The sequence below is a fragment of the Hyperoodon ampullatus genome (assembly GCF_949752795.1).
Source record: "Hyperoodon ampullatus genome assembly, chromosome: X".
In the NCBI taxonomy this organism is placed as follows: domain Eukaryota; kingdom Metazoa; phylum Chordata; class Mammalia; order Artiodactyla; family Ziphiidae; genus Hyperoodon; species Hyperoodon ampullatus.
Genome location: NC_136913.1, coordinates 102,462,301 through 102,487,040, shown reverse-complemented (window position 1 = coordinate 102,487,040; position 24,740 = coordinate 102,462,301). Strand labels below are relative to the sequence as shown.

Below are 24,740 nucleotides of genomic sequence, written 5' to 3'. Positions count from 1 at the left end.
CCATAACCAACACTGAAGTCAATTTTCTGTCAAACTTTCATTGCAACTGTGAATTTTTCTCTCACTGTAGCTCAATGATAAACAACTCAAACATAAAATCAGTTCAGTTCCATGACCACAAAAACACTACACCACAGATTTTTTAAAGACACTAGATTGAGTTTCAACCACAGTCAATTGGCTTCTTTGTATACAATCAAAGAGTCTGACATGTTCAATTAGAGCCCAATCATGATGGTGAGGGGTGGGATCAAAGGCTCAGACATGCTTGGAATGAGTAAATTTCTGAATGAATATCTTAGAACTAACATTCCCAAGGCCTGCTATACCCCTTTTTTCTTTTAACTCATACAACTTACACAAATAATATAATAGTGCTATGGAGAAAAAGGGAGAGGAAACATTTAAAACAAATTCTCCCCAAATAATTTTATTTTCTCATTTGGTATTTTATTAAGGAAAAACTTTTGCATTATTTATACACTATATACTTTTTCCATTTCAGACTAAAAACTTTTAGTTAGAAAACTGTATGAAGTGGGGGCTTCCCTGGCGGTGCAGTGGTTAAGAATCCACCTGCCAGTGCAGGGGACATGGGTTCGAGCCCTGGTCCAGGAAGATCCCACATGCCGTGGAGCAACTAAGCCTGTGGCACACAACTACCGAGCCTGTGCTCTAGAGCCCGCGAGCCACAACTACTGAGACCACGTGCCACAACTACTGAAGCCCATGCACCTAGAGCCCGTGCTCCGCAACAACAGAAGCCACCGCAATGAGAAGCCCGTGCACCACAACGAAGAGTAGCCCCTGCTCGCTGCAACTAGAGAAAGCCCTCACGCAGCAACGAAGACCCAATGGAGCCAAAAATAAATAAATAAAATAAATAAATTTATTTTTAAAAAAAGATCAGAGGAGGCTCCTCTTTAAAAAAAAAGAAAGAAACAAAACTGTATGAAGCAAAAAGAAATGAAAACAAAATCAGTCTTCCCCAAATTATTTTATATTGTATTGACATATTTTCACTGAGGAAAAAACTGTAATGCTTATATAATACATACTTTTCTATTAAAAAAATCCCACAGATTTTAATTAGAAATCTCATGTAGAAAAATTGAAAAGAAAACCAAAATATTCATCTTCCCTCAAATGATTTCATTTTCTTGTGAAATAGTTTCCATTAGGAAAAATATTTGTAATACTTATATACTGCAGAATTTGTCCATTTTAAAAAATCAGCAATTTAATTAGAAAATATCATGGAATTACCTAAATGGGAAAAGAATATGAAAAAGAATAGATACATGTATATGTATAACTGAATCACTGTGCTATATACCTGAAACTAATACAACATTATTAATCAATTATACGCCAATATAAAATAAACATTTTTTAAAAAGGTAAAAAAAAGAAAATATCATGGAATTAAATATTAACTACCTATATATCTTAGTACAAAAAGTGCCTCACTCTCATGAAAGAGATTAAAATACACATGTGCACATAAACCTGCACTTCCCTGCACTGCTTTCCATTTAAAGTGAGATACATGAAAATTATCCCAGTTCTACAGACCTACATCAAAAGTGGAAAATAAACACGTCTCATATGACTTGGTGTTCCTTATACTGTAGATATTCACTGCTACTGGATCACAATTGTATTTAATGGGTTAAAAGCACTGAAACCATTGTTAAGGACTCTTTAATTTATCCATTTTGAGGAGTGAGATGAAGTGAAAAGAATATAAAGAACTGAGAGAAAAAAATATATATATACATATGTTGTCCCAAACTATTTGTATATACACTCGTCCTCTTAGTGAAGTTAGCTGTTAAGCTACTTGTTCAAAGTAAGCAAGACAAGTATAAAGCAATAGATATGCCCAGTAGTGCAAAAATCAGTGATTTCAACATTTCAGACATTGTTTATCTGAATAAGCAACTATTCTAGGATTATTTAAAGAAATATATCATTAATACCTGAACTTCCGAGTCAAAAGAAAAGAGGTTCTGTCTTCCATCTCCTCTACTGAGTTTGTTCAGCTGTTCAGTTTCTCTTCCATACTAAAATTAAAACAAACATATATGTACACACACACACACACACAAACACAAAACATTACTTCATTTCCTTCAAAACAGTATTAAATACCATTTAATTATCTAGTTTATGTGAAACTAGCAATCTGCCACAGCTTCAAAAATATACTATTCTCGGGCTTCCCTGGTGGCGCAGTGGTTGAGAGTCCACCTGCCAATGCAGGGGACACGGGTTCGTGCCCCGGTCCGGGAAGATCCCACATGCCGCAGAAGCGGCTGGGCCCGTGAGCCATGGCCGCTGAGCCTGCGCGTCCGGAGCCTGTGCTCCGCAACGGGAGAGGCCACAACAGTGAGAGGCCCGCGTACCGCAAAACAAACAAACAAACAAACAAAAAACATATATATATATATATATATATATATATATATATATATATATATATATATATACTATTCTCCATTTCCAAGCACTTAAGGTGGATAAAGAATGCTTGCTGGGCAGAGAGTCACAGTCACCATGACCCATAAATAAGCTATAGATCAGCTTCTTATACTTTCTATATGCCTTTTATAATACCAAGAATACTGTTCAACCCATAGTACAAAAAAGAAATACAAGAGACTCTGGATGTAAAAGAGAATAAACGAGAGAAAACACTATCTTTTATATATCCATGGTGCTAGCCATGGAATATTATATACAATTCTGATTCCATCACTTTAGGAAAAACATAATGGGCTCTATGGTCTGGAATGACAAAGACTCAGAGGGGATACATTAAAATCTACAGGGGATCATGAGTGTGTTCCTAAATTCTGGAAAACAGCTTTGAAGCTTAAGAGAACGGTAAATTTAAAATAGAAAAAAGTAACATCTAAACCTGTGTAACTTAATAGTTCAGGAAGAGGAATAAAGTAAAAATATAAATAGGTTTGGCAAGGATTTAAATGAAGAAGTGGGTCATAACCTTCTAATCTATTATAGTAGAGAGGCCACAGAGTAATATATGTAACCTACTAAGATAGGTATGATAACCACCTCTACACTTTCAAAACTGGCTCACTTCAAACACCAGAGAGCAAAGTAACTAACACAAACTTTGTCTGTTAACCAAAATCTTTATCTGATGAAATTATTCATATACATATACATAGGCATGCACATATAGAAAGACTATGATTTTCATACAGAATTAACATATACAAATCATTAGATTGAATATCATGTTCAATCTTCATCAAGAGCCCCTTGAATGAAGAATAGTTAGTGTATGAATGGCATACAGTAACTGAACTGAATAAGAAGTACCAGATAAAATCAATAAAGTCACAAAGGTCTAGAAGTACTTCTCGGCATCTTGGAGAAAAAAAAAAACATTTTCCAAACTGTTAGTTGGCACTTACAGGTCCAGCTTTAGGAGTGTAACTTTTCTTTTACCATCTCTACCTGTTTCACTCATTTGTTGTGGTTTTTAACTTAGAAATGACATTGCCACATGGAATCCAGCATTCAAACTTTAATAGCTAATCCTGCATTGTCTCAGTTGAAGGCAAGTTGCCATCAGAAAGATGTACCTTCATCAGTTCCGGATGCATGCTCCGTTCCAAACTGGCCATGATGTTCTCGGCTTTTCCTTGGCTGCTAGTTTCATCATCTGCGAATTCATTAAAAGCAGATGTTCTAAACCATGCAGACCATTACTAATCACCTAAGCGGAATATCCTAACTATCTCTCTCTCCCACCCCAACCTCTCCTACTAGATTTATTGCAAAGAATTTTGATTATGAAAGCACAGGGAAAACTCTAATGGCTTTTGAAAATCTGCCATGAATTCCCTATCTGTTTCAGTCTGGTTATATTTCATATGTCAGAGCCCATGTAGCATCAACTCTTAAAAAGAAAAAGAAAGAAAGAAAAGAAAACCCTATCAACCTCCATAGTCACTTTTAATGAAGAAGCAGGTCAACCTTCAAGATTAAGAGTGCTATATTCACGCTACACAAAGGACATTCCCATGGATTAAAGACAAGGGCTTTACCTCAATAATGAATCATTTAAAAATTCTGACCTTGTGCTGTCTCTACCGTCTCCTTTTTCTCTTGCACTAAACTGTCGGTATTGATCTGAATAATCTTTTTCAAAGTTATCAACCATTCCTCCATTTCCTGCTCAGTTTCAGCAGCCAGATAATGGCTATACTTATCTAACATCTTGAGTTCAAAAGCATGACGGCGCATTTTGGGGCACTGGAGGGGGGAAAAAAAAAGACGTGTTCAGTTAGTTTAGTTGCCCTTTTAATACTAGATTTCATTAGTTTATTTACTTTTACCTCAGCTCAGCACATATGTACGTCAATACTTTCATGAAAGAATTGCTTCTTTCAACAAGGAATAGAAATTCCAAGACGATGAATGACCATGTCAAACATCTTATTTATCCCCCTCAGTACTGAGCACAGCAGTATATGCACAAAGTTGGCATAAAATACTACACGTTGAGTGAGTATTATCATTTAAGGCCTTCTGACAACCTCCACATTTGGATAATCAAACTACCACCATAAAAATAAGCAAATGCTTTACTATTTCCACCCTGCTTAAAGTTTTCCTGGCAACTTCATAGATTTTCAAAATCAGCCCTTAAAAACAAGCTTAAATGTGACCTGAAATAAACCTGGTACTTGCTTTATATCACACCATAAAATGCAATATCACTATCTCATTCACTCTGCCATGCAGAATATGAAATGCATCACAGTAGCATACAAGAAGACTGTAGTTGGTTCATATTAGATTGTGGCTCTCCATAAAAAAGATGGAAATGGCCCAGGCTGAATACTAGCTACAAGGAAAATAAAAGCCTCTTCCTTTCCTCAAACACGATGACACCTCTTTTATATTACCACCTTCTCTGTCATGACAAAAGAAATGACACACTCTCCCCCCCTCCCAAATACCTCAGCATTAATTTCAAGAAAGGCTCATGAATCAATAATTTTCCAGTGCATGGTCATCATTCAAGAAGGAACCAAGGAAAGTTCCTCCTTCTCATCTTCAAAGCATAGTAAAGAATGAAATGAAACTGCTGTAGCAAGTCATAAAGATTTATATATTTGAAAATATTTGGGAGGAGGGAGTCGTAAATAGAGGGGAAAGCAGAGTCTGGGAGCACCAGAAAAGGAGGTCAGTCCGGACTAGAGCTAATTGAGAAAATCTGGGAATTGTATGTGCCTTCTTCCTTTCAGTAGATAAGAAAGCTGTCACATTTATTTATATATATATATATATATATATATATATATATATATATATATATATATATATATATAAAAGAAGGCAACTTCTATTCACATAGATCTTTATATCTTTTATATTTTATGTTTTAAAGTGTTTCTTCACTTGCTCCTCATGACAATCTCATTTGATAAAGCGAGTAGATATTATCAATCCCACTTTACAGTTCTGAAAACTAAGATTCAGGTAGGTTGAGGGTGTTGAAGCAACATCTCCTGCCTTCCACTCAATGCAGTGCTCCTTCCTGTTGACTAGGCCACCCCGGCTCTGTAGTAATGGCTCCTATCACACGGTCAATCAACTTCCTATTTAATCATCTCTCTGCCCTCTGCTTCCCACCCCATCCATGCTAACCCTAATGTCCCTGCCTCCTCAGTAACTCAAATCAGCAAACATTTGTTAAGCCCCTAGTGTATGTACAACTCTGCTAATCACTATAAGGGACCCAGACATGAATATGACGTGGTCCCTGTAATCCAAAAAGGAACGTGCAGAGCTAAGTACAGTGGTAGCACAGGGGAGGTGGAGCTTAATTCCATGAGGGTGAAGAAGAACACAAAAAATGTTTCACGCCACAAGTCCCATTTGAGCCAAGTCTTAAAAGATAAGATTCAAGCAGGAACAGAAGGGGAAGTATGTGCCAAGCCGAGAAGCAAATGTAAGAAAGGCACATAGGCGTGAAACTCAGTGGAGTGCTTAGCCTGGTGTGACTAGAGCACAGAATGTGTATGGGGATGCCAGGGGGATGGGGTTAGAAGGAGAGTAAGGTCAAATCACTGCAGGCCTGCAATGCCCTGGTAAGAGATTTCGAGCTCACTCTGCAAGACAATAAATCAAGAGCCAAAAGGGTTTTTTTTGTTTTTTTTTTAACATCTTTATTGGAGTATAATTGCTTTACAATGGTGTGTTAGTTTCTGCTTTATAACAAAGTGAATCAGTTATACATACACATATGTTCCCATATCTCTTTCCTCTTGCGCCTCCCTCCCTCCCACCCTACCTATCCCAGTGAAGGACCCCATCTACGTCTTAGGAAGCCGGATGACACATCAGAAGGCAGGAAGGTGAGACTCTAGGCAAGAGAGAATAAAAGGGGGAACCAGAGGAAGACAGTGAGAATGGAAAGAAGGTAAGAGATTCGAGAGGCACCCTGGAGCAGACTCCAAAGAACTGGGTAAGCACTTGAATAGTGGCACAGAGGGAGAGTGGGAAGTCCGAAGAGGATTCTGAATTGCTAGTATGAATGTTTTGGTGGATGCAGATGTCATTAACCAAGGCAGAAAAATACTGAGGTTCTTAATAGTTGATCAATAACCCTACCTGAACAACATCAATGCAGGCGTCCAAGTAGATGCAACCTTTAGATTCTTTTGAATTTTTCTCATCTTTATAGGAATTGAGAATATACGAACCATCAGGAAGCTGAGTTAAGTAAAAATACCGTCTCTTGAACACCTATGGGGGAAAAACCAGCAGTGACACATTTGTTATGTATACATTGCATTTGAACAAAAAACCTTGAAGGGCTTGCCACACACATTATATCTGGACAATCTTCAGACAACTTGGGGAAGTCATTAGGAACGACCATTATCTTGATTTTGTTTTAAGATGGAGAGCTTGAAGTCATGTGGTGTACTCTCAGTCAAATATCTGGAGAAGAAGTTTTAACACTTTAAAGTTCATAAAGCACTTTTGTATCTGAATCACTATCCATTTCGCTACAGCATCCTTCTCCTGTTTAATTGCAAACCATGACTGGATTCTTATAATTTCGTTCATCGCACCACAAATCTAAGGGTGTATACACACACACACACACACACACACACACACACACACACACACCCTCTATCATATGGTTACATCTCACCTGCACATCTTATTGCACTCACCTATGCTGCTCCAGTGTCCCCACTCCCGAGAGTCCAGCTTATAACACACTCACAGGGAAATACTGAGAGCAATTAGATGCCACCAGTTGCTGTTCAGCGCCCTGTGTGCTGAGATTTGAGTCAAAAGGCCCAATGTGATTGGGCCACGCGTTTGAAATCAGGGATTCACAACAGTTTAGGAGTAGCCTGTTGCTACAACTCACAGCAAAGCCCACAGGAATGGGGAAAAGGAGGAAAAGACAGCCTGATTCATTTATTCTGCCCCTCTACTCTCCCTTAAAAGACTCTTGGGGCTTCCCTGGTGGCGCAGTGGTTGAGAGTCCGCCTGCCGATGCAGGGGACATGGGTTCGTGCCCCGGTCCAGGAAGATCCCACATGCCACGGAGTGGCTGGGCCCGTGAGCCATGGCCGCTGAGCCTGCGCGTCTGGAGCCTGTGCTCCACAACGGGAGAAGCCACAACAGTGAGAGGCCCACATACCGCAAAAAAAAAAAAATATCTATCTATCTATCTATCTATATATATATATATATATATACACCAGTGTGAGGAACACCCTAACAGGTTAGACTGGTAAATGCTTACTGCTTCTATTTCAGGGAGGGGCCCTGTGGGCTATATGGTATCAACAGAAAGAAGTCCAAGAAGAAAATACCACTTTGTTTTTCAATGCCAATCAAGTAAACATTACTGCATCAGTATACAAAGGCACAGAAAGTGTGTGTGTGTGTGTGTGTGTGTGTGTGTGTGATCTCATTTTACCCACATTTAAGTTTACTGCAACTATAATGAAGAAATCTAGATTCATATATAACGAAAATGTTAATCATAACGGTGATCATATATATGTATGTGTATATATATATATATTTGTTTGCCTATTTTCATGACAGTGGTTCATATCTGTTATTAAATTAATGGAACCAGAAGACCTAAAATGACATAATGAGCTGATTTCAAATGAACAAAACACCACTTTTTAGAAGTTATCACAATACTTATGTATGACAAAAATTAAAATACATTTTCCAGGCAAAAGTTAACATAAAAAAAATCACAACCAGATTAGAATCTGAACCATGATCAAATCTAAAACTCAAAGTTCATAGATTCAGTGGTACAGTCTGTAGACTCCATTGGCAGAGTCCTTAGCCAGCAACAGAGGAAGGGAAAACACAGAGCAAAACATCTGTGGCACAGAGTCAAATTATAGCCTGCAGAATTTTTTTATGTACAGCTCCCTCACCAAGCAAAGGTGTTTTGTGGCAGCCGCCATTGCCAATATTAGCAAAGCACGATCATCACAATAGAGATGGAAAGGGATCTGAAATTACAGTAAATCACTTCCTGTAACATTGCAATTATGTCTAAATGTGACACTGAGGTAAGGTAGCTCGTGAATCTGGGGAGAGAGCAGATGCCTGAAAGTCATACTATCTTGATTCTCACCCAGCATTCCTGCTCCCCAGCAGCGAAACTGTCCTCAAGACTCGGCTTCTCTCTGTTTCCTCACTTGTAAAATGATGGGATCAGATCAAATGATCTGTAAGATCCTCTTTTTTTTTCATGATCTACAAATAATTTTATTGAAAATGAACAAATAACACAGCAGCCTTCCCAGCTGGGGGCCACACTCCCCAAGCGATTTCCTACAGGCTTAAAGCACTCAGTTTGCACAGTAAGGACATTTTTTAAAAAATCATTTCTAGAGACAGCAGACTCTGCCCCAACGACAGATCTGTAAGATCTCGAAGACGTCTTCTCATTCTAATATTCTATGATATATGTTGGGTTTCCACTTCTGGGAAGCTTTTAAGGTACTTTTCAAAGAAGAAAGGAGTATCCTAAATCTCATATGGAACCAAAAAGGGAAGTCAGAAACAGGACTTTTTTTAATGTTGCTATTTAGGGTACCGGTCTACGTTGTTTTTTTCCATTTCGAAAAGAAGACAACTGTTAAAATAATGACTATATAGAACAGTGGTAATTACCTTATATCATACCTTTCATCTGAAGGCCTCAAGTCCTTTGTAACCAAGAGCTAATTCTTTTAATGTCACTTGACGATAAGCATTATTATCCACATTTTACCTAACAGCAAACTGAGAGGCCAAGACCTCACTCAAGTTCACACAGACAAGTCGATGGTAGAACTGGAATCAGAATCACAGGACAATGACAAAGAGAATCTTGCCCAAACCTTGCAATGGCTTCCCATTAAGGTTAGAATAAGACCCAAAATCCTTCCTCCATAGCCTGGGATGATGTGCAGGCTCTGGCCTTGGATTATCTCTTGGATTTTATTTCTAATTATGCTGCTCCAGCTATACTGGCTTACCTGCTGTTCCTCAAACAAAAAACCTCTTCAGGCCTTTGCACTTCATGTCCCCTTGGCCTGGAAGCCTCTTGCCCCACTTATCCACAGCTTCTTTCAGGTCTTCACTTGAATTTTACCTCCTCCGAGAAGCCTTCTATGACTACCTGCCCTCATGGCGGCACCTTATTTTATCTTTTTCATAGAATGATCACTATCCAAATATATCTTATTCATCTATCTATTTATTTATTTGCTGTCTGCCTCTTTTAAACCGTTAAGGTCCAAGTCTCATCCACTGTTGCTGTAGCCCCAGTACCTGTAACAGCGCCTGGAAAGCAATAAAATTTTGCAAAATGAACGAGGAATGAATGAATAATTCATTCTCCAGTACAGATTCTCCAGCGGTTTCATCGAATAGAAGGGTGTTTCTCTGTAACGCCCATATTCTTTTTCCTCCTCCACACCTTTATTATTTTTCCTAGATGGTGAACACAGCTGAAAATTCCCCACCGTACTCAGTGAGAGGCATGCTTCCTAATGAGTGGCCCACTCAGACCACCCAGAAGAATAAAATAGAGAGTTAGCCAAAGGAGATAATTCTCTGGGAACAGGTCCTGCCAAGTCTCCTGAAGACCCTGAGCTGTCTGGATGACAACCTTTTGAACACTTACCATATGACCCTTTCTGGTGCAGGAACAAAGGCCTTTTGTCACTCGGTTGAATCAAAGATGGAAGGCCAGAAAGTTTGAGCGCCTAGCATCCTCAAAATGAGGACAGCCTTTCATCATTTTATATAACAAATCTCAAAGGTGTTTACCTACGTGTGTTCCCTAGAGGGTAATTATTTACTGCTAAATTCTATGAACCAGGAGCCCTGAGAAAAAAGGATGGTCTGAAGGCTTTGGCAAAGTAGGTGGGCCAGGAGTAATGTAGAAATGGGGCGGGGGAAACGTACGTGACATGTCTCAGACAGAACAGGAAAAAAGAGGCAGCGAGGAAAAGGAGAAAGCAGGAGAGCAGGAGACACACTGGGTCTCAGAGCTGTTCGAAGCAAACATGAAAGAAACAATGGGGGAAGAAAACCCCATGACTTATCAGAAAATTGAACTGCAGTTAATTATACCAGAATGTCAGGAACGTCATCCTGCTGAATACCCCTACCAGTAGGATGGCAACCTAATATATCACTCATCACTCTCCACTGTATCATATTACAGTCCTACCAAGTTTTAATATATTATATAGGTCTACTGTCTGGGAGACTGGTTAAAAATCAAATAGCTTTTCTTTGATAATTCTATCATATCTAGGCACTGGAGATTTTTTAACTATTTAGTTTGAAGCAAAGCCTAAAAGGAGGGGTCTACAATCCACCCTTCTCATTAGAGACAAATTAATTTATCTTTCTTAGAGCATGTCATGGTCCTGCTCAAATTCCCAATGACCCTCAGTTACCCACATGGTGAGGCTCCCATGCCTGATCTGGTATTCAAGGTGCTCTCACAATCCTACTAATAATATAAAATAATAACAATCTGTGACATCTGTGGAGTGCCTACTACGTTACAGTTTCTGGCTAAGTGCTTTTCACATATTACATCAGTGAATCCTCATAATGACCTCGTGTGGTAATTACTGTTATCATCTCCATGTTACAGAGGAGAAACTGAGGCACGGGGCAATACCAAAGGACCAAATCAACTCCATCTCCCATGACTACCCAACTTCACCTAACACACTTGTCCTGTACACACTGCCTGCCACACTCACCTCCTTTCTGATTCCCTTCCTTGGAGGCCCCACCTCCTTCAAGAAGCCTTCTCTGACTCCAGATCACAGTGATCTGGACTCATATAGCACTGGGTCTCTGTACCACCTTGAAACAATACATTATCATTGTGTGTCTCATCTCCCCAAACAGGTTTAAACTCTACATGTTACACCTCTCTTTCTCTCTACCCTCCACAGTGCCAACACCTTGTACTAATAAGGTATTCAAGATATATTTGGTGATGATGAACTCACTGATTCCTAATATTGTCTGGCCCATAAGAAGCCCCTAATAAACGGTTTTAAACAGTCACCAATGAATGAGGGAAAAGTAAACATAAAAAAAGCAAATTAGTGAGAAATCCCTTACCCGGTAAAATGAGTGCAATCTGTTTGTTAGCTGTGAGAGATGGACTAGGAGACTTGAGCATACAGTGTATTAATATATCAAAAATAAAAGATTTCCTCTTCTCTTTGTTCCAGTAAACATAGTGACCTTGGCCTCCCAGCAATTATTTTAATATCATCTGTGATTTCTTAGGTAAAATCCTCTCTTGATTTGTTGTTCTCCCACTGCAGAAGGCCAAAACCCCTCCCGTAACAGTCAAAGAATAAGTGAGAACTTTTAGACTCTGGATATATAACAAATGGCTCTATTTTGTGCAAAGAAGAAAAAAAGAAAAAAGAAAGGAAGAGAGAGAAAGAAAGAGAAAGAAGGAAAGAAAGAAAGGAAGGAAGGAAGGAGGGAAGGGAGGGAGGGAGGGAGGAAGGAAAGTAGGGCACCGGAAGTGAGCCATACATCAAGCAGTTGAACTTGCAACCCTGATAACATACCCAGACACTTCAGTGTTTAATTGCTAAGAACGGAGAGGAGGGAGCCTGAGGAATGTGACCAAATTGAGCCAAGAAGATGCATAAAGGTGGGTGTCCCAATGGGTTGGCCAAGAATCTATAGCAGATTTTTTTTAAATGAAAAACCACCGTCAAGACCAGATTCTTCCATACTCCATACATCACTATACCCCTTAGGAAAAACAGTTCTAAATACCACGGGAAGGTCATGTCCAATATCAGAGCTATCTAGTCCACACTACATTCCTTCACGGATATGGAGAGAAGCTGAGAAAAGCAGATGTCTCTAGCAGCTACTTGGGAAAGAGAGCATGGAGGTTTCTTTTAGGACTGGAGTTTCTGCCTGAGGGACCGTTTATTCTCTATGCTATCTAAAACTTCTCTCCAAGACTTTCCCAGGAGCTGAAGAGTGGCAGTGGCGCGTGTTCTCATTATCTAGAAGGTACAAATTGAGGAAATTAATCACCTATGACAAGGCTTGTCTTGTTTTAACATGAACGCCAAGAACAAAGCAATTATGAGCTGAGTAAGGTGGTCACCGTGCCCAGACAACCAACAGAGCTTCTGCGAGAACTGCGTGTGGCCAACAGCCGCTGCCATGAAAGGACATGCTCGGGCACTGAGAACTGTGACTTGGAGAGTGACACACATCATTAGCAGCTCTCCTGTAGCCTGGGTTCCTTGCGGCGAGTTCTCAGCCAGTAATGGGGAAGCTCAGCAAGCACTTCTGGGAAAATAATGACAACTGCAGAAAACGGTGCAGACTATATCTAAACTGACCTAGCTGGTGGGGAAAATACAAAGGTTTATTCCATAAATACGGGGTCTTCCAATCTTCCAATATGAAGAACTCAGCTTAGTTCCTTCTCCAGCCCCTTTTCCCTAGAGCCCGTCACCATCGACTTGAATGTTCTTGCAAACTGTCTGGCAGGTAGTTAGGGAGGTTGAACTTTCTAAAGCAGCCCAAATACAAATTACTCTGGCTACATTACTCACATCGCATCACAGGGCATGTGGTTGCTTTCTCAAAAGAACTTATAAGGTAGGAGTCTTCTGATTTCCTTCTATCTGCTGGACGTTGCGGAGTCTTTTCTAACCCCCTTTCCTCCATTTTTTTTCTTTCTAACCTCTCATGATTCTCTCTCTTCCTTCCTGGCTATTAGATTGCCTTATTTCTGAGAGTCAAAAGGGCCAGGAAAAGGATTCAGACTTGTTGATAAAAAACAGTGTAAAGTGGTCATGCATGATTTCAAACTTTCCAAAGGACTGATTCTACATAGTTTTGAAAATCCAGAAATTTTTAAGTGAATAAAGATCTGTAAACTTACACCTCACTCTAAAAGACACCGAGCTGCCCTGCTTTAATCCTGTCATCCCCAGAAGGATCTGCAGGCCGGTGTCAAACCATAGCGCATCAAAGAAGTGCAGATAAAATAGGAGGGAAGGCGCATGGCTCCCGTAGGCTGTTACTTGCCAATGAGTCATGATTAATACCCAGATCCTTCTGTTGTAGCTTTCCGGTTAGTCTGCTGTGTATTTGCAGGGGCTGTCAACACTTGAATTTCCGAATAGAAACGGTTCTTTGCTCTCAACTCTGCGAGCTCTAGCCCTGTGGTGCTCATTGTTGAAGCCAGCAAAGCTTGTCATCAGTGTGGGCTGGAGTTCCTTGCAGGCAGGGAACTCTGGATGAACCAAAGGTAAAACTGCCACCACGATCAGGAAAGTGACTCAGACAACAGCACACGTGAATCATCTTCCCATTTGCTTAGGAGAGGCATTAATACGCTTCACTTCAAAGACTTACATGGCAGAAACAGCTATGCAGAATTTTTCCTTTCAGAATGTCTCCTAAACTTTGCAGCCCTTTACTGCAGTTCTTCTGTCTATGCCTGAGCCAATCCAGGCCTGAAGCAGGAAGAATGTGTACGATCCCCCATCCTGTGCAGGGCACCTAGGGATACAAGCCTGAGGCCTCCAGTGCACCTCAGTTCATGGGCCTGGATTTCTGCTTTGACCCTCGCTCCAATCTCCAGCCTGACAACTACGAAACTGCCACCCATGCCCAATCCTCCCCCTGCCGTGCTCCATACTCACACGCCCTCTGTTTATATAGGGAGAGATAGCACAGTAAACACTGCAAGTTTCCACAAATTTCAACGATGCTCAACTAAATAAGAGTTAAAACATAGTTCTTATAGGAAAAAAAAATATCCTGGCAAAATCCCTGACGCCTTTAACTGAATCTGGCTGGACCTCCTGGAGGTAATACCAGAAGAACATAGGGTGTATTTTCAGCTCCCAGAAATCCAAAATGGAGAGCCACAATCCATAATAAAGAATAGCTGGGATAAATGAAATCCATCACCAGAGACAATTCCCAAAGCTCATTAACGGCCTTTATATTTCAAATTATTCCTCACACATTTTTTTTAAAGAACTGTGTAGCACACATGACCAAATTGGCTTACTCTTCTCCTTCCTCTGCCTGCTGTTTGGTAGAGGTTTTAAAAGAAATAAGTGTTTTTATGTTATGTGAATTATATGTCACTTTAAAAAAAAAAAAGAAGAAAGAAGCGGCCAAAATATGAACAGCTGGGGATAAAAAAGAGGAAAAGCAAAGAGCCTAGCTCAGCAGCAGCAGAGCAACGATTAGCTGGAAACAAGCAGCAGCTGTCCCCTTCAGCCAGGCCACGTGGTCACCAGGTTGCCTCGGACCCACCCCCCCACCCCCCAATTCATGAATTTATGGTTCCTGCCTGGCCTTTGTAAGCAGTGGAGTTTGCAGTCTCAGGGGTAGACAATACAAAAGCTAAACAATCAATCTTTGACTAACTGATTGAATTGCTTTTCTATTTCTGTTGTAACAAATTACCACAAACTTAGAGGCTGAAAACAACATAAATGTATTATGTTACAGTTCTGGAGGTTAGAAGTCTGACATGGATCTCACTGGGCTAAAATCAAGGTTAGAGCAGAGCTGTGTTCCTTCCCGGGGGCTCTAGGGGAGAATCCACTTCCTTGTCTTTTCCAGCTTCCATTTCTTGGCCCTTTCTCCATCTTCAAAGCCGGTAACACAGCATCTCTCTCTGACCCTGCTTCTGACCTCACATCTCTTTCCCCAACTCTGCTCTTCTGCTTCCGTCTTCCGGTTTAAAAGGACCGTGATGATTACATTGGATAATCCAGGCTAACCTCCCTACCAGCTGATTAGTGATTTTAACTCCCCTTTGCCATGTAAGGGAACATTTACAGATTCCCGGGATTAGGAATGGACACCTTTGCATGGGGGTCTTTATTCTGCCTACTGTATTAACCAATCTGTAGTTCACAAATTATGAAAGAAAATTTAAAGCATGCACTTTTTACAGACAACTGTATTTTGATTTATAATATATGAACTCCTAAAAAAGTTATATGTAAAGCAAATTATAATTTAAAGTCATTAGAATAACTCACTATTGGAAGGAATCCTGTGAATTGTTTTGTAAAGATATTAACTTCCTAATGTCTTGTTTTAGGAATCCTGATTTCCATACATTATATTTACTTAATGTTGAACTAAAACTTAAGTATGGGTAAAGCATTTTAATATTTTGAGAAGGTTAGGGGAAGGGAGTGCAGTCAAAAACCACAGAAGCATTTTCTAACAAACTGCCCAGAATTTTCACCTTCACACATGCACTTCGGAACCCGATAACTCTGATAGGTAATACGATAAACGCTTGAGTCTCACTCACTCAGCTAGGAAGCATCAACAGTGTGCTGATTAAGATCATAGGCTCAGGCATCAGCCTTCCTCGGTTCAAATCCCACCTCTGAAAACTCGAAGCTATACGACCTTGGGTTAATCACTGAATTTCTTTGTGCCTCACTTTCCACATTTGTCAACCAAGAATAATAATAATACCTGTGTCTTAGGGCTGCCGTGAGGATTAAAAGAGATACAGAATACGAAACATTCTGCATGGTGCCTGGCACACATTAAGTCATCAGTAAGTGGATTTTCTTATCCTCACCATGTGCCAAGGCCCAGGTTTAGGTGCAGGAGACATATAGGAAGCATCCTACCACTTGGATTCGTTATTTTCAGGGCTTGAAAATGAAAGTGAGAACAGGACATGACCACTAAATGGAAAGCAGCAGGCAAAATATTAAATTAAGATAAAATTTGAGTCTCCCCTTGGTAGACAACCATGGTTTCTGCTTGCAGGCTGTGTGAAAGATAGCATGACCTTTAATACTTAATGGAAGTGTGAATCATCTTCGGCAAACCACATGATGTTCTACTGAATATCTGAAAGGACAGTTATATTTGGTATCAGAGAATAATTTGGTTTTCTGCTCAGAATCTTCAAGTAGCTTGTTAGTTTTACCTTCGGATTTTAATGGCTCTCCACAGCCTCCCGAACAAAAGCCAACCTCACGTCCGAGGCACTCAAGGCCACGCACAAACCCCATACACAAACTCGCTATTCTGGCCAAACTACAGAAGTCTCTAGTTCTGACAGCACTAAGGTAACGCTTGGTATAGTAGTTAATTTGGTATGTTTCTTATCTAGTCTGGAGGCTTTTGGAGGCCAGGGATCCCATCTTGGCGAGCCATATGTTCCCCACAGTGAACAGCGTATAATAAGCACCTAATTAATATCTGCTAAAGAAAGAGAGTACCCTATTTTTCTACTCATTAACATTCATTTCCACACAGGAACCTTTGATGCCTTTTTTGTTTCAAAGCTATTTTCTTCATTCAACTGACAGCCTCCTTTTGAAACATCCTGATTCAGAAGATAATAATTACATTTCTTTAAAAAGGTGTACTTCTAAATTTATCCTGAGGTTTCAGAGTTCTTAAATTCCATACATTTGTGAGAATCCTCTCACTAAAGATTTTGTTTTTTTTTGCTAGGGCTCCTTGTAAGAAATTCTGAAAAAGAAATATTGTTTCCAGACAGGCTAGTCATGGCAATATCCTTAAAATGATGAAATAATATAATAACTACTTCTTACCTTCATGGTAACCGTGATGGTGCTATTTACATTGGCTTTATGCAACCAGCCTTGTTTTATCACACCGCCCTTCTGAGAACATAAAGATGAGGAGTCCTGAAATAGAGCGAAAACCATCAGTAAAACAGCAGCTGGCTTGGCATCTAATCAAACAGTTGGGGGGCACGAACTAGGCCCTGCCTCACTTTCCAAAGCATAAAGTTCCCCCTACCCCCGCCCCCTACCGTGAAGATGCCTGATTAAACTTGAAATTGTTAACTACAGGATGAAAGGCTCTGTGCCGTGCACACAGTAGGCACTCAGTATTTACTGGATCGTATGGACTGTCTTCTGGGAAAGTTTTCTGCATTACATAAACAGTCAAACTGCACCTCAAAATGTCACAGACATCCAGGCCATCTGTCCCAAGAGGGATCTATCAGGCAGGAGAGTCCAGATGAATCACCATGCCACATGCCCAGTGCGGGAAAAGCAACTCTACAAGAGCGTCCCACAGGTGGGAAAACATGTTTATACACACATCACAGCCCATTTCACTTGATTTTTCCTAAGCTCCATTTGGAAATGCAACAATTAAAAAAAATTTTTTAAAGACACTCGTCAGCTTGAAAGCTGGCCCCAGATCATTCAAAAACAATTCTTTCCCTCATCTTTTCTCAGGGAAATCTCTCTGCAGAAGTGATCTTGAAGAAACCAGCGCAGTTGCCCCCATCTTTACCTCATCCTTCTCACAGTCCTCATCAATCTCAAATACATGATTGGGAATCTTTTCTGGTCGCAGAGATTTGCTGAAAATACAAGAGAGTTATCTTAGACACTAAGCAGAACAGACAAAAAAAAAAAAAGCAAGATGAGTAGACTTCTCTCTTTCACAACCAAGGAAACGCCAAGACATAAGAAGGAGAAATTGTTTTCTCCTTTCCAAAGTCAGATTCTCCCCTCTGACTAAACTTGCATTACCTTTTGTAAAAGGACTCCCACATGTGCAGCCAGCAGCAAAGATGTAACTAAGCCCAAATTGCAGAAATTGCAAGGAATGTGTGCCAGAGCTGTCACTGGTGGTGGGACCTTATCTTTCCCAGGCCTAAAAGCAACATCAGGTCATTCGGGCTCTTCCGTCTGTTTGCTGTATGACGCTGGACTGATCATCTTAGGACTCAGCTTTAGAGGACATCTTTAAGACTCAGTTTTCTCGTCTGGGAAAGTGCCTTGAAAACTACAAAAGGCTACACCAAGTCTTATTTCTCCAAAACATCTCCTGTATGATATCCTGTGAGGTTAATAGTATTATGGGGAGAAAAGTGAGGGCTCAAGCGACTGAGTGACTAGCCCAAGGTCATCCAGCTAGGAAGTGGTAGAAATACGATTTGAACCCTGACAGTCTGGGTCTTGGGCCAGGGTGCTCACGGCTGCCCTTCAACGCAACTCAAAGAGATGTACTTTTCTTTTCTTTTTTTTTTTATTAGTTTCTGCTTTATAACAAAGTGAATCAGTCATACATATACATCTGTTACCACATCCCTTCCCTCTTGCGTCTCCCTCCCTCCCACCCTCCCTATCCCACCCCTCCAGGCGGTCACAAAGCACCGAGCTGATGAGATGTACTTTTGTCAAGAGATGTCTGGGGCCATCAAGCTGAGCCAAATGTCTTCTAGCTTTTTCACTGACAGCACTAGAAAATGCTCGCTACATTATCCAGAATCAAAGAAAGATGATTTTACAGTCAATATAGATGTGCCAAAGCCAAAAAGTGAACTCGTCCATTTTGGAAAAAATTTCAATGAGCAAAGTTAAGATATAGCCAATTACCCAAAATACATTTACCAAACATGCTGGGTGTTTGAGGTTTTGCTTTATTATATGTTATAATGGAGAAGCTTCACAAATGGTTTGAAAAAAGGTAAAATGTTTAATAACTCTCCTCTTGAAAGTTTCCCTTAAATTCTAAACTTACCATGGCAACATTCGAAAGTCCCCAGAGAAGTCTTCATACTTGTAGTTTACCACATGCCAATCTGTGCTATAAGTTTTAATACACTGAAAGAAAATAAGAATCTTTCATTTGAAATGTAGGAAAAGTACATGTATATCTGCTTTTTTTTATGTCTGGTAATAGGCTGACAGACTTTTAAAAATCATTTGGGGAATGTTGGTACTGGGATCTTCCTTTGGGGGTTAACCGTGTCTTCCTAAACCAGTTGGTGGCAATAAATACCAATTCACATGTTCTCTTGGACACTCTGACTCCAAGTCCAAAGAGTATTCAAATAAAAAAAAAAGACTAAGAGGACTTCCCTGGTGGTCCAGTGGTTAAGACTTCACGCTCCCAATGCAGGGGGCCTGGGTTCGATCCCTGGTCAGGGAACTAGATCCCACATGCCGCAACTAAGAGCACGCATGCTGCAACTACAGATCCCGCATGCCGTAAGAAAGATCCTGCATGCCAGCAACTAAGACCCGGCACAGCCACATAAATAAATAAACAAATAAATAAGAGTAAACAATGCCCTTTGCCTTCTAAAAAAAAAAGACTATGAATACAAGCTACTTGTGAAAGTATTTAAATTGTATCCTCTATATCACATCATATAGACTTGTTACGTAGATCAGTTAAGTTCTAGTCATTTTATTTTCCATTTACACTAAAGAAAGAGTATTTTACTTTTTTTAATTTTTAAATTAATTTTATTGGAGTATGGTTGCTTTACAATGTTGTGTTAGCCTCCACTGCAGAGCAAAATGAATCAGCCATACACATACAGATATCCCCAGGAAAGAGTATTTTAAATACAGTATATTTAAAATGAATGAATGATGAATTTTCTTCTGTGGCCTTTGAGCCTCTTACCTCTTTGACAAACAAACTCTGGGCCCTCTTCTCACCGTCTTCCGGTACAGTGGACTGCACCGTTCTGCGTTGACGACTTATCACCGAGATCTAGAAGACAAAGAACATCCTCGCTCTACGAACCGCCTTGAAAAAATGCAGTTTTGTTCTTTAAGGAAGTGCTTGTGAACTCACAGATATATCTTCCATTGGAAACATAAGCAGATCTCGGAGGGGGTCGCTGTAAATCTGGGTTTTTCTTTGGGTGATAACATTCTCATAGTCCAAGGGCTCAACAACTTTGGTCTTTTCCTTAATGAGAGACGAAAAGAAAGTTAATACCGTCAAACTCACGAGAGAGTACTTCCTCCTCATCATGTGTCAAAGATACATTATTTCACCAAAGAAGGGATTATTGATACTCAGCAATTAAAGGAGACACTTCTATGAGGGAAATATTCTCCATAATTAGACCCACACACCAAATACATACATATAAACACAGATCTCTCTGCTAAACACAAGAGTTCAGGAGAGACAGCCCTATACTCTGCTTATCTGTGTGCCTCCCAACAATTTATTGAATTTAAGGCAAAACAAAAAGTGGCATATATGGAAGCCCGTCAGTTGATATTTACTGAGTATGCACTATTCACTGGGTAACTAAAGGGGAGAAAGTATCAACATTCCTGTGCCTACTTGGTACCAGGCACACTGTCCAAAGGATGTCTCAAGTTTCCAAATAGCTGGGGCAGGCACGGGTACTGGAGATGCTTGATCCAATGGGCAGGGCATGAAAGGATGAGGTTCCAAGTGGCAAAGTCAGGGGATCCCTGTGGGACTTCCAGGTGACCCGGCCATTGATCGTAGGGCCACAGCCCGAGGCCAAGGTTACAAGGAGCAGGGTTAGTGACCCTGAGAAATCCAGGATGTGACTGATTTAATAAGAGTGATAACAGCATTTACTGAGCCTTTTCTAGATACCAGGCACCGTGCCAAGTGCTTTCTCTACATTTTTTCACATAAGACTCATAATGACCCTATGAAATAGATTAAATCTTTGTCCCCATTTTACAGATGAAGAAATCCTGGACTCAAAACAGGTTAAGTAACTTGCCCACCTTCAGAGCTGGAATTCAAACCTGAGTCTGTGACTCCAAAGCTCTGTTCTTTCCACCTCATATAGCCTTTCCTCCCCTGAGAAATACAGCAAGATACTAAAGTTCAAGGTACTGAACTTGGAATAGGATCCCATCACCTACCTTCCTATCATCTATTCCTTCACTGAATTTACCCTGATCTGATACACTATTTTACGTCTCTGCCTGTTTAAGGGCAGGGATTTCCCTTCATCTGTTCACCACTATAACCCTAGCACCTAACAGTACTTGGCACTCAGTAGACATCCAGTTATTAGTGTCGAATGAACTTGGAGATATTCAGATTCTACCAGAGCCATGTCTCAACACACTATTGTAAACCCAGGCGGGTATATATTATTGATTTCTAGTACTAACGTTTTACTTAAATTATTTTTCTTAATAATTTTATAATGAAAACTGTATGAAGAAAACTTGAATTTAAGATATATTAAAACTTAACAGCATGATGGAATAGGGGTTATATTTGTATTTGTGTACATAGCATTTGAGGCAGTCTCCAGTATACGGTATCCAAACAATCCTTTGAGAACCGTTTTTATACACGGTCACAGCTATATCGCAGTTCCATACCTGAAGGGCGTCACAGAGTTTCCTCTGTAAGATTAGTTAGTGAGAGTAAACCACTCTAATGAATGAGAATCAGTGTTCAACAAGTCTAAAAGATCCTAACAAAAACAGTATGGAGGTGCCTCAAGAAGTTAAAAATAGAACTACCATACGATCCAGCAATCCCACTTCTGGGTACATACCTGAAGGAAAAGAAATCATTATCTCAAAGAGATATCTGCACTCCCATGTTCACTGCAGCATTATTTACCATAGCCCAAACATGGAAACAACCTAGGTATCCATCAAGAGAAGAATGGATTTTAAAAACGTGACATATACACATATACAATGAAATATTGTTCAGTCATAGAGAAGAAGGAATTCCGCTGCTTGCGACAACATGAATAAATCTTGAAGGCATTATGCTAAGTGAAATAAGCCAGACAAAGACAAAGACAAATACAGTATGGTATCACTTATATGTAGAATCTAAAAAAAAGTAGAATGGTGGTTGACAAGGGCAGGGGGGTGAGGGAAAACGGGGAGATGTTGGTCAAAGGGTACAAACTTTCAGTTATAAGTTGAGTGAGTTCTGAGGATCTAATGTACAGCATGGTGACTATAGCTAACAATACTGTATTACATACTTGAAATTTGCTAAGAGAGTATATCTTAAGCATCCTCACACACACAAAAAAGGTAACCGTGTGAGGTGACAGATGTGTTAATTAATTTGATTGTGGTAATCATTTCCCAAGGTATATGTATATTAAATCGCTGTACATTCTAAATATATACTTTTATTTTTCAATTATATCTCAATAAATCTGGGGGAAAAAAGATCCTAACAAAGATATATTTCATTTCAAGTCTTAAATTTGGATTTATTGACCCATGAGATCAAATCAAGCAGATCATCCCTATCATGTCTATGGATACCTGTGCAAAACGAGTTGAAATAAAAGAAAAAAAACTCCTATTTTGTGAACTCAGAGATTTTTCTGATAGGAACATTTGACCCCCTTGTCCCATATCTACCATGTTTCGTGGACCCAAGTGAAAGGACACTGTGACTGCAGCTTGAGCCCTAACACTTAGAGTCTGTGATCAATTTCTCAGAGAAGTTAAGTGAATAAAGCCCCATCTAAGAAGGCAAGCCTTGGGAGATTGGGACTGACATATATACACTACTATGTATAAAATAGATAACTAATGAGAACCTGCTGTATAGCACAGGGAACTCTACTTCACTTTGCTGTACAGTAGAAACTAACAACGCTGTAAAACAACTACCCCGATCAAAAACAAAAAAAAAAAAGAAGGCAAGCCTCAGAAACGGAAAATAATTTCAAAGTTTTGCTTTCGGTGCCAACTATCTTCCCAGTACAGAGTGCAAAAACAGCCCTCCAATTTCATTGTTTAACCTGTTGAATTAGCATCTGTTAATCTTCTCTGCACAATCATTTCACAGGTACCTGCTCCAAGTAACTTTGCAAAAGAAAATCCTCCTTCAGCTTTCTAACCTAGTTGTCAAATTACTATGTTAAAGGATACGTCAAAATGAATCACTTGTTTAAATGTACAGTATATGCCTTCTAAAAATGAAACTTCCAGCTCTCGCTGTGTTTCAAAGGCCACATATTCATGTTACAGAAAACGAGGTTTCACTTTTCATAGAAAACTGATTCAACTAAGCATTCTCGGTCTTCACTCCTACTCCTTTGTCAGGGGTAGCTCAACTGCAGAAGAAGCTGGGGTGGCTATTCTGGGTCCCACAAACCTTCCCCTAGAAGAAGATCTAGGCCTGTGAATCAGGCTTCATTTTTACAAAAAGAGAAGGATTAAGGGCCCCCTCCCATCCCCATTTGTTTCTCCAGCCCTCTCCCCGGAATTAAAAGCACAATTCGAGCTGTCAGTAGGATTCAGCTGTAACTCTGTTGGCATCAGAGACAAGGAAAACCTTTGACTTTTAGAATTACCATGATTTAATGGCAGCTCTGCCCGGCGGTCTAGAACATAACCCTTATCTAACTTTCCTATTCGGCTTTCTGATTTGATTATCAGACTTACAGGGTTACCCGAAATAAAGCTTCCATCACACACAAAAAGGGTCTTTCTCTCAGGTTTGGGTACTGCCTTCCTGCCAGTTGGTGCACTGACTGGCCTGAAAAGGTGCTTTTTCCTAACGCAAGAAAACTGCGTTATAATAATCAGTAGTTTAGGGCTTCCCCGGTGGCACAGTGGTTAAGAATCCGCCTGGCAATGCAGGAGACACGGATTCGAGCCCTGGTGCGGGAAGATCCCACACACCACGGAGCAACTAAGCCCGCGAGCCACAACTACTGAGCCCGCGTGCCTAGAGCCCGTGCTCCGCAACAAGAGAAGCCACCGCAATGAGAAGCATGCACACCGCAACGAAGAGTAGCCCCCGCTCGCCGCAACTAGAGAGAGCCCATGCACAGCAACAAAGACCCAATGCAGCCAAAAATAAATAAATAAATAAATTTATTTAAAATAATAATAATAATCAGTAGTTTATAAACACCCAAATAATAGCAAGGTCCCACTGCGTCCTTCTATAAGTTCTGTAGCAGCGTTAAGTAAAAGGCAAAAGCATTTATATAATCTGGAGAGAAGCGAGCATATGTCTCAGTCTTCTCTTCCTAAGTAGTGACAGGAAAACCGTCAGCCTAAATTTGGAACCTACTCAGTTTTCACCATGCAGGAGGGAAAAAAAAAAAAAAAAAAAGGTTTGCCTTTGAAAGTTCTCATTCACTGATTCCTGAGCTCTCTTGAAATAACTTGCTGCTCATATTATTAGGGTTTTTGGTGGTTGCTTCACTCCAAGATGACTCTGCAGTCTTAAGAAAACACTTGCAATATATATTCTACCCGTTTCTTAACCAAAACCCATCAAATAGACAAGGAAAATACTATCATTTCAACTTCGTACATGAAGAAACTGGCTCAGAGGCTTAAGATCAGCTATCTACATATAGCAGGAGAATCAGGATTCAAATCCAA

The 24,740-nt window shown here is 40.1% G+C and overlaps 1 protein-coding gene across 1 annotated transcript in view; it reads right to left on the bottom strand.

Moving 5' to 3' along the window:
- Window positions 1–24,740, bottom strand: part of DOCK11 (dedicator of cytokinesis 11) — a gene marked incomplete at its 5' end in the record, with an annotated part of 182,529 nt that overhangs the window by 121,257 nt on the left and 36,532 nt on the right. The window contains 9 exons of the mRNA XM_079727117.1: window positions 1,983–2,066; window positions 3,618–3,697; window positions 4,113–4,290; window positions 6,658–6,792; window positions 17,178–17,273; window positions 17,896–17,965; window positions 19,132–19,214; window positions 20,026–20,115; window positions 20,200–20,316. Of these exons, the coding sequence (XP_079583243.1) occupies window positions 1,983–2,066; window positions 3,618–3,697; window positions 4,113–4,290; window positions 6,658–6,792; window positions 17,178–17,273; window positions 17,896–17,965; window positions 19,132–19,214; window positions 20,026–20,115; window positions 20,200–20,316 (933 nt within the window). The remainder of the gene's footprint in view (window positions 1–1,982; window positions 2,067–3,617; window positions 3,698–4,112; window positions 4,291–6,657; window positions 6,793–17,177; window positions 17,274–17,895; window positions 17,966–19,131; window positions 19,215–20,025; window positions 20,116–20,199; window positions 20,317–24,740) is intronic.